Source organism: Bombus vosnesenskii, unplaced genomic scaffold (assembly GCF_011952255.1).
Source record: "Bombus vosnesenskii isolate JDL3184/JDL3185 unplaced genomic scaffold, Bvos_JDL3184-5_v1.1 scf7180000013263, whole genome shotgun sequence".
Taxonomy (NCBI): Eukaryota; Metazoa; Arthropoda; class Insecta; order Hymenoptera; family Apidae; genus Bombus; species Bombus vosnesenskii.
The window spans coordinates 3,057,072-3,068,606 of NW_022882923.1; the positions used below are offsets into that span (position 1 = coordinate 3,057,072).

Sequence of the window (11,535 nt, forward strand, 5' to 3'; positions counted from 1 at the left end):
TGATCTAACACGTGATTTAACTAAAAAAGATAGTCAAATATTAACATCAGAAAATAAATAGGATGCTATCACGTGAATTTTTTGTACACAACATTTTCTTCGAGAATGGTCATGAAAAGTTTGATATCCCAAATACTAGTTTTATAATATAAATTTTATATGTATTTCAAAAATTGCAACTTTATGTCTATCCTATGCAACCTTCAGTGAAAACGTCGCAAATTTTCTCCTTTGTTATCGATAATTTAACACAAGTAAAATAATAATAAAGTACTTAAATAACAATAGGTGTAGAATTTGAAATAGAAAATTTTGTGCGATTGATCGCTTCCTTGACATTTTACATTAATTGTCACATTTCGTATAAAAGCAGTAGGTGTCTCAATACTCATGAACATTGCGGGGGTGGTAGATAAAACGTCTTGCCGAGGGCACTTTCGTTTCGTATGCCAATAAATTGGCAGCAACTGGCACCGACGTTAAACTTTTCGAACTCAGTTTCAATGACTTTGCTGAAAGATTCTGAGAAGCGCCGAGGCGGGAGACTCCCCTTTCTCAAAGTTTACTTTCAATTAATGAAAAACGAGTTTCGTTGACCCGCGGCCGTCGACTGGTTTCGCTTGGTGAAACGCAGAAACGGGCAACGTTGAATTTCTCCCATTTCTTTCTCCGTCTTTCTATCCTTCTCTTTATTTTTCCTCCCGTCAACTCTCTTTGTTAGCCTCTTTCTCGCCTTCATTTGTTAAATCGATCGACATCCGTCGCACGTGCAGGAAGTCGAGGGCGGCCAACCAGTGGCTGCCGATGAATTGATTCTTATACTGTACAAACTTTTATGATCTGTATTCTTCGAGGCGTCGATCGACACGCCAGCCAATTCTCTCCTCGATTCCAAAGAAGCTTATCCTAATGTCGTGACGTGACGGAGGAAAGTTTGGACGAACGTGTATCGATCCGCTGTTCCTTCTTGATTGGAGCTCGCTTCGATCCCAAACCAATTTCACAGAAAAGAAGAACGTAATTATTTCGTGTTAAATTAATCTAATGATTTGTACGGTCGATGATCGATTAGTTTTATGATTGCGATTTTGTTAATTCAAACGATAAATATTATCTAATGTTAGAATTATCAACGATTAAAGTGTGGAACTTATTGCAAAGAAACTGAAGCGAACTTACAATGGCCTACGAAAGTATTTGAACTGTTCTATTCTAATCTTTAAACTAAAATATCTGCATACAGAATAAATTTTTTATTATAAGATAGTCTGTACGGAGGTTTTGTAAAAGAAAAAAATGTTGGTACCATTATTCACATGATAAGTTTACTATTCCAAAATTTTAATGAAAATTTGATCACCTGGTATTAAGATAATACGTTTCCTACAAAAGCTTCATAGTAAACGTCATAATGAAAAAAATTGTTCTTTTTTTCTCATATTCACTTTGAATTCAAATCAATTGCTTTTTGGTTCGACAAAAGCGATAAAACACAATTCTCAAAGGATCGAATTCACCGCAAATTTGCCAAATAATTGCTACAGTTCCCGGCAATTATTACCATGTTAGTTCCAGCTATTCCAGTTAAAGTTCCTTTAAGTTAATTGGCTGTCGCGTGATGGCCACAATCGATGGGATTCTGTCACGAAATCGGAGCGAACGAAAAGAAGCGAAGGAAATCGTGTGGTCGAGGACCGGTAAAGACGTTGTTAAAGTGTTGGAAAATGGTTCGTCTGTCGCTGTCCGTGCGGAAAGTCACGCGCGCAGTGTGGAATTTACTCGTAGGTGGGAATAACTTTTTTCCAGGCGGACGTGCGATTTCGACGTCCATTTCTGAAGACCGAGCCAAAGCGAACGAGGAACTACTCCAGAGGAATTCGCGACGATTGTTTCCCGATCGGTTTTCAAATAAGAAAACTTGTTCGTTCCGAATGTGTGTTTTACTTCGCTTCTCTAATAACGACGATAAAGCATTTTTGCTAGATATTGATTCGTAGAGAGTTCTCACTCAACCGAAACCTATATCATGAGAAATTTGCGGTCGGAAAAATATCGAAAGAATATCGAAAGCACAAAGATATTCAAACACTTACCATATAAAACTTTTATGTTATATGTATTACATAAAACATTTCGGAATTTCATTGTCATCATAATGAGACATGACTTTGTCATGATCATACTAATCGAACTTGAAACTTCAACAAGATACTCGCTACAAACGTATGTTTAGTAAAGATTTGGTATACAGCACGAATACCCGTTTTAAACAGTTTAATAAGAGTTAAATATGATCCACTTGAATATTCAGTTTTATGAATGTAATAAACAATTCACTGTTTAAATACGTTTGTGCTCCCTACAAAATATATACTTGCATCGAATATTTTATAGCTTTTATGTATATTCTTAAATTTGTTTCATTACAGTAATTCAAAGTGTCAGAATGTATTCGTAAAAGGTGTTTAGAAGTGTTCAATTGCTTTCGTGGGCCTGTGCATCAGATTATCACAAAAAGGACAAAATACATACACAAAACAAGAGATTAAATCGTTTCATACTAGAGGATGTTCGACACAGATATACGTGGTTGACTACATATCAAACAGCTTGGTTTCCATTCGTGCGATACCTGTATGCAGGTCGAGGTTGCTGCCGGGTTAACAGGAGTAAACGTACATATGTATCGACTTCTTCCCGGTTGATATTCATGTATTCATAGCCGGCAACATTACCGGATTTGTATTAGCGCCACAGGTGGCGGTGTTGATCCAACATGGACCTGGTTCGTAAAACTTAGAACAACCGGCCAATCCAATCGAGAGGCGAAATTGAACGAGAGAGAGAGACTGTGCCAAAAAAGAATCGAACTCGACGATAAACTACGTATTTATTGCGACGCAACCCGCCTTCTATGATACCCAAGGGAATAATTTAATAAATTGTTTTCCCAGCCCGCCATATCGCGATCCATCAAATTCCACAGAATTCTGTAATTCGACGGCAGACTCGATTCCAAAATGGCAGCCATCTTCTCTGACTGATTGCCTCAGCCATTCATTCTCGATTTTAACGTTTCCTATTCGCAGCGGCTATAAAAAAAATATTTGCACACTGCATTTATTTTTTCAGCTAACATTAAAATAATAAAAATAAATGGGATGGTACTAAAGTAATCAAATAACAAGTATCATCCTATGATTTATTATTTAAGCTAATATACTAATTATTTACACGGTAATTATTTAGGCCCAAGTTGATATATTAAATTTCGTGTTATTTGAGTGTAAAAATCTGATACTGTGAAAATAAGACGCGTATAGTGAATAATTTTCGTAGCCACTGTGGATTAAAATTTTTAGTGATATTAGTTAGAGTGAATTCGATGGAAAGAATATTTTAGAACAAGTAACGTTTTAAGCGGTATTAAACACTCGATCTGAATCTCAAACTCGATCTTAATCGCGGTTTGGTTTCTGCGGAACTATGAATAGTCATTTTGGTGTTGTGGTAAGTGTTCCGGCGAAGTTCGTGGTTCTGTGGTTTCAGGGTAAATTTGGAAACGACGCTTTAGATGCAGGTTTTAGCATTTTAAGCGATAAGTTTGATCGATGTGAATGAATTAAGTTGGATCGAATTTTTGAATTAGTTAATTGATATTTTTCTGCAGTAATGGATTTTGAAGAAACATTTTTACATTTTATAAGTAGAATATAATTTATGCGAGATAATCAAAAAGAGATTAATTTTGGTTATATTTATAATTCACTATTTATACAAACGTTCGAATTACCTTATCAATGATTTGGTAATAGGAAAAATATTTTGAAGTGATTTCACCAGCTTAAAAAGTATGTACGTTTAGTCTTTGTTAATATTTGCATAGTTTCCTGTAAATGATATTTTTATTAAGGAAGAAAAGCTTGACGATATCTGGACTATGCCAACAACACAAATACCCAACATTGGGAGTTCGAAGAAATGCGAAAGATTTGAACTATTTTCTCTGTTTCAGGAAAACGCCCAGTTAATTAAAATATTGCAAAGGCTAGAAATGTTTATAAAATCCAAGCACAACTTGAATAAAACGTAAAATTTATAGAACGTCCAAAATGATCACTATAAAGAAACATTTCCCTATATATTATAAAAGATAAAAATATAAAAATACCATTCAAAAAGTTTGCATTAAAGAAGATTAAATAAGAAACACTCATATTTTTTCGCAAAACCAAATTTTCATAAATTTTTCTTTTACGTTATGAGCTAGAGAATATGGATTTATTTGCATTTCGTTATCTCTTCAGTTCCATTTACTACAGTCATACATAGACAAATACAGTAGAGTCGATTATCCTATGTGATGTGGATCGAAGCTGTCTCAGGTAGTCGAAAACTCGGATAATACAATTCGTGGATGTTAGTAAATTGTGCATTAAAATAGGAAAAAACATTTTGATAATGTAATATTAATTTAATTAACTATTTAATTGATTGAAAGTTTCTAACAATACCTGACTATTCACGCTTTCATAATCTTTATGTTAAACTTTTTTATGTTAAACTTTACGTTAAACTTTATGTTAAATTTGTTTATTTTATAATTTACTAATTTCTTCGTTCCATGATATTTATTGGAAGAATATTAAGACATACTATATATATATTCACACATACACAGTATGTATAATTACGTATTGTCTGATCGATCTATTGCTTACATACGTCACTGAATCAGTCCAATTTAACAGCCGCTGGATGATATCTAATGGAGTATAAATTTATTTAGCCTTCCGCTGGCGAGCCTTTTATCTCATTAAAAAGGGATTTGCACAGACCAAATATCCTAGAGATTCCGAGAATTTGGTCGAATTTAATTCCGAGATGCGGAAGAGCGTCGAGCTCTCGCCCACCCTTCGTATTATCCGCGGCAACTCCTTGTATTTATCTTCTCTATCCGACTATTCTCATACTCGCACATATATTTCACTCGTTGTTGAAATATCGACCGTTCTATAGGACGATTCTCACGTATCCGCAAACATCCACCACCATATTCATTCTATCTTTCCAACGCTGGAAGGACAAGTATGTAATTTGCGAAGCTGTCTATAAATTTCGCCGTTTTTAATATGTGCAACATTTCGTGCTCAAACAATGAATGTTAAGATCTTTGCACTAAGTTTTTCAGTCGACTATTTATTCTACATAATACCTTTATCTCGTATTCTTCTAAATTTTAATAATGTTATCCTGTAACCTAATAACGAGACGAGAAACGAATATATATGTCAGACAACATCTTCGTTTGTACTCTAAACTTTAATAATTTCATTTCATATTTTTGTATGTTGAAAATTTTTGCAAGTAGAAAAGGTATGTGTGTGTGTCAGACGTCCCTCTTTAACAGAAAATAAGTATACACACACGTTGATTTATAATTCACACTTGCAAAGATCGTCTTAGGATGTAAAAAGAGCATGCTAAACGTTTCTTTCAGCAAGAAAAATTAAAATTTTGTGCCTTTACTATATTTTTTTGTCGATTTTGATGAAACTAACAATGGTCTTATCATAATAATGGTCATCTTATGGTACCAAAACTAACAGTGTAAATTATCTATAATTACATTTTATTCTCGAAGAATTGATTTTAAGTTTCATGTTGTTCAAGCATTTTTCATTTCATTCAATGGCTATTATAACTTCTAAATTTTGAGATGCTTATTTTTTTAACATTCTATAGTTAACACACAAAGCTAGTATTCAATTGCGAGCTTTTTGGATTGTTTTAAATCACCGACGTTTAAATACACGCAGCCGGTTCGTTGAATTCGAAAACAATTTTGCATACTGGAAATCGGGAGTTTCTATTGATCGAAAGTAGTCTGGAACGTCCTAAAAAGTTTATTCAGTAGCAAAACGGTAATTTATTCTCACAACAGGAAATCTGTAAATAGTGATTCGTGACAATCTTGCTATTCAAACTAAACGGAAAATTTTCCTCGTTTATTGATTCTAATAGAATCTAGTAATACTTACGAAAAGTAACCCATTATTCCCTAGATTTTTGACTCTTTTCGATCATGCAATTCCATTTGAATAATTAGCTTATTGAGCGTTTATAATTCATTCAATTCATTTAAATTTTCATGTTTATTCATTTAAAATTTCTTATCTTGAAATATTCTTTTGTCACAATTCTTACATGTTCTCTTGCATTTTAGAAAACTTAATGATTATACGCAGGGAAATATTTTTTCATTTGAGAGAAACTATTCAGGCTAGGAAGAGTTACACATCGTACCCTCGTAAGTATTCGCGAACACACAATATACACAGCATCTTTGGCGTTGTTTCATTTCATCAACGAGACCACTACACTTCTCGCTTTTTCTTCATGTCAATGTAAATTTCTACCATTCTATGTTTAAAAGAATTTTTAATTCTCTTGTAGTCAATATATCGTGACCACCTTTAGAATTTTGTTAAGTTTACCATATAGACAGAAATTGCAAGAGTCTTTTTTAATGCCTTCTTTAAATTTGAAGAGTTCTTTTCCATCTTAAGTATAGAATGAATATCAGAGCTTATTAACATAATGGATAATCGTTAATCTCTCTAAATATCTTATAATATCCATATATATTTTCAAACTTTAACAGTATAATTATGCTAATCGAATCTCGCAACAGTGTCGATAAAATTTCAAAACATTTCATATAACTCACAAAATACATTCACAAAAGATGAATATTTTCGCGAGTCGGTGTACTTTGTATTGCTCAATAATAATTGCATTTTATTTGCTAAATAATCGACTCTAAGGACTTTGTGCAATACAGCACAATGGAATAGGCGAAAACTTCTCTTGCTTTTTCAAGCTCACGATGCTACTTTTCTTCGTATGTATGTAGCGCTTGCATTTACTGTTTCGTAAGAGGATGGCATTTTGCAAACTGATTGTTCCCAAGACTATTCAGATTCGGACTTACAGGGTACGAATTGGTTTCCCGCGTTCGTTCTCTATGAAATTCGAATCACCGTCGTATTGTCCGACCGAAATCCTTTCAGAATGCTATCAACATTGATCGCACGATCACCATCCAAACGTTCGATTACCCAGCGGGTGCATTATAATCGAACATTCTCTCTATTATTCGCGCAACATGTTCTCGCGGGCACGGGATGTTTTGTTGCATTCTCATTTCCACATATTCACTACGTGCTTCTGTTATCCCCTCTCAAGTACCATTCTTGTTGGCTAGGAATCCAGAGTTGATTCTAGAAAATAACAATTTAATACATTATGAAGAAAATACAAACCGCGTCTGTGTTTACGCGAACAAACAAAATTGTCGCGTTTCAGATGCTACTATGTAATATTTGGAGACAAGGAGAACTGAGCTGTTGTCAATTAATTCCTCGAATATCGTGTCCTTGAATATTATTGTTAAGTTGGCCTAGAGACTTTTTAATAATCTAACATTATTATACGAAATTATATATTATATATTGATTATGAAATTAACAAAATTGTTTCACGAGATCGAACGATATATCGTAAATAAAAGAAGCCTTTATATCAAATCCCACTAAACTCAGTTCATAATTGTTACTGCAAATAAAAATGTTAAGTCCTGTGTTATAGGTGTTATAGACTAAATAGAGAAATAAAACTTTCAATAATCCATTCGGTTGATTTACGAATAAGAATTTTATTATCTATATGCTCATCACAATATTTAAAATTTTGGTAGCTAGACCATTAAGAGTTGTTAAACAGGACAAATGTTTTACAATTTGCATTGCAAATTGAATATTTTCGTTGTTATGGATATTTGGATATCAATGGTTGGTTAAAAGTAGTATACGACACGTATGGTCAGGCAAGCCACAGAGTCGAACGTGCAATTCACACCAAATGATTCTCTTGAAGCAACTGTAATTTAGAAGTAATCTTACAGTCAACAAATACTTACTGTATCTAAAAACCCATATCTATTTAAGATTATTCTCAAAAAGATAAAATTTCGTGTGCAATAATTAAAACTTGAAGCGCTGTACTCGTAGAGATCGAAAATCTAATCGCTGACTAAAAAATGTATTTTTCTGCACTGTCATAAGAACATACTCATTCATATCTTAAAAATATAAAAATTCATATGCACTAAACTTCGATTCTTCAAATCTGAAATCGCTGCAATAACAAATTCATTCAAATTGGAAAGCTAATAGAAATGAGAAATAAAAATAGAAATAAAATTTCATTCGTTGGAAGATTCGTGCAGAAGAAGATTTGTTTGATTACAGATTACGACAGAGATTACGATCCACCATCGATGAGGCCGCCAGGCGAGCTTCCGGTCGACGCTCTAAGTCCGGGCGTTTCCCATCGGGCTCAACTCGTTCTTCATCTTTTGGTGAGTCTGCTGTCACTGCTACTTCCAGCCATCAGAAGGTGATTCTCACGTCGCGGGAACGGGGCTTCCAGTTCTAGTGTTTATTGGACGGTGACCAGACCGGAGACGGCTACCAGTTTCCGGTACGCCGGCTTCGGCTGGATGATGGACGAGTGCGACGAGACAAGACGCGCTTGAAATTATTTTCATACTAAACGTAGACGTATACAGAGAGCAAAAAAAAGAGGATATTATATATAATATATATAAATATAAATAAATATATATAAATAAATAAATATAAATATGATATGTTGTGTAAGTATACTTACAGTGAGTATGAAGGAATTCCTAGGCTTTTATGAATGACGATGATTTTGTGGCGCGCGACATCTTTGCATTCGAGAAAAGACTTCGTCCTCTCTTGTCATGTGTGAATCGAGTATTCGCGTTTAGGAAAAGAGAAAAGACAAAGAAAAGAGACGAAAAAGTAGAACTTTTCGTATCGACTAGAAGGATTTGATTGCGTATGATAATAGGTTACGCCAACGGTTTTCAGCCGATATTAACGCGACACATTGATGTTCCGCAAGAAATTCGACGGTTGTGTCGTCTGGTATAACGCGTTATCGCTTTAAGTGTTCCGCCAAAACCGAGTTTTATAATCAAACGTGTGTCGCGAATTTTCCCGAGGCGGCTGAGAATCACTGGCCTCGAAACGACTCGAGTAGTTCCGTTAGTTCTGTAGTATTACGAACTCGTCTATACGAGTTTCTTCGTTTCTTACCTATGTAAATACCATTGATTTCACGATTCTCCAAGATGATTCAGCGTTCTATAGATATTCTCCTCCATTGTAAAGTTCAATCGTTACTCGCGTTCATTTCATTATCGTTATATCGTTCACGTTGGTTAAAAAGACGAATGTTCCTCTTTGTAAAACCATACACATACTTCTCTTGTATCATGGGGACAAAAATTTCTTTTATCATCGAACAAGAATAATTAAAAATTGTTCTGAATCGTAGTAAGTCCAAAAAATGGGATGACAAAGTACGTAAATCAATTCGGTTCGACAAGAAGAAAAATTATTTTCTAACGATTTTACGTACTTTCCATCCGTAAAACCGATCTCATAGCTCGTGAAACGAACAACCAGTTGTCAACATTGAGTCCTCATCGATGCATTTCGTAACACGATGACGTTAGTTATAATCTAGTCGAGCGAACAAGGCACAACTGTATTTCGGTACATGTAATGATATATACGTACGCATGAAAGAATAAACGAAAAATGCATAATTATCCATTATATACACAGGAACATATAATATACATAATATATCGAATCGTAGTTGTGTTGAGATACGCGCTCTTAGGTTTCATCATTAGCTGTTTCTGACTGGCGCAAACGTGCATGCACTGATACAAAACGCTAGTCGTACATACGTAAACATTGCGGACGCGTTCGCGAATGCGATTCGACGCGATTTAAGATAAAAATCGTGTGAATTATTGCATACTAGAAGCGAAGAAACACGATGATGATGATGATGTTGCGTAGCCCCGAATCATCGACGACGGTGTCTTCGTGCAGAGAGCTTCGTCGTTTCAGTTTCAATTACGCATCAGCGAAGAGAATTCGTGGTCCTCCTGCAAGGCTACACGTCGATGACAATATTTTTAGCTTTAACGAGACTTAAAGTAGATTTAACGATCTATAGAGCGAACAATATCAGGAAAATTAGTCATCAATTAATGAAACATGGGCCATTTTTCGATAGAATCCTTGACCCATTTTGCTTTCTTCTGCATGAACAAATTTATTTTTACTACTCTTGATTCGCATAATTTTCTGTAAATACCAAATAAGGAGAAGCTTTAAACGATATTTTGAACCTTTGTGATGCAAGTTCACAGAAGTCTATTTCGAGTTTCGTTCGAGTCTAACGTAGATCTGGTAACAACAGTGTAGATGCAGTGCACTTGGAAAGTCTTGAATCGCCCATTTTTATCAGAAGAATTCGTTAATGTTTTCGTTCTTTCGTTTGCGAAACGAATTTTCATATTTTTTCGGATAATCTTACTTCTTAGTAACACAGTGACTTCTATGAAACTTCTACATTTTAATTTCAGTTATTTTAAAAAGATTTTCATAGGATCCTTGTAAATAATCCTCCAGTCTTATAAAATTCACAAGAAGAGGGTCATTTCGTTTTTATCATTCTGTCTGTCACTTGATATTGCTAGATGATTCGAAACTTTTTAAATGGAAGTGTATATGTTCGAAAGAGCTGTGTGGCATTTTGACATGTTATTAGAGTTCCGTACGGAACTCGAGTATAAAGCACGAGAAAGAAACGTAACGCGTCTTTGCCGATTGATTGTTCTGTAAATATTGTAGATACGTTATGCTGTGATTAATCTGAATCGTCGTCTATTAATCACGGTGATGATTCGAGGCTGCGATTGTTGATGCAAAAAAAAGTGCAAAAAGGCAAGTGTTGTGAATAGCGTATTACAGCGACCGTACGAAATGTTATGGCGATGATCGTATGAGAAACATCGTTCAGTAGAAAAGAAAAACAAAAAAAAAAAAAGAAAAAAAATACGAGTCGAGGCTACAGCGATTATAGATATGTCGTATTGAATTATTATAATAACGTTATTAATGTATCATGCCCGATGGTTTCACTATGTCGAACGATTTTTATGAGTTACAACCGGATATCGAAAAACGATCCGTAAAACGAGCATTAGAAATAGATGGTGAAATTGTCGGACTGAATATCTTAATAAATCGAATACACGACTGCCATTATAAATCACTGTTCAGTTATTCAAGCTCATCAATTTATATTAAATATTTTGAAGTTATTATTTTATTATAGTCGAGTCTTCCTTTTCGTTGTTTTACAATACATATATAAAATCTTTCTTTTAGTTGTGTTGTTAATGTTAATTCTGGAATATTCTATATAATAGATAGATATTTATCTATATAATAGAATAGAGTTTTAGAATATTCAAAATAAATTGCGATAATTCGAAGATTATGGAGGAATCAGTAGCAGGTAAGTGTGTTTATTTAAGCAATTTGACTCTTCATAAGAGGGTTATTTTGCAGTATGATA

At 34.3% G+C, this 11,535-nt stretch overlaps 1 protein-coding gene across 5 annotated transcripts in view; it reads left to right on the forward strand.

Moving 5' to 3' along the window:
• LOC117231735 (neurotrimin-like) overlaps positions 1–11,226 on the forward strand; it is a 297,752-nt gene extending 286,526 nt beyond the window's left edge. For 3 of the 5 annotated variants that reach the window (XM_033490464.1, XM_033490456.1, XM_033490441.1), the window contains one exon: positions 8,313–11,226. In XM_033490464.1, the coding sequence (XP_033346355.1) occupies positions 8,313–8,464 (152 nt within the window). In that variant the 3' untranslated portion in view covers positions 8,465–11,226. The remainder of the gene's footprint in view (positions 1–8,312) is intronic. The other 2 variants (XM_033490447.1, XM_033490472.1) reach the window with 1 other exon arrangement.
• The last annotated feature ends 309 nt before the right edge of the window (positions 11,227–11,535 follow it).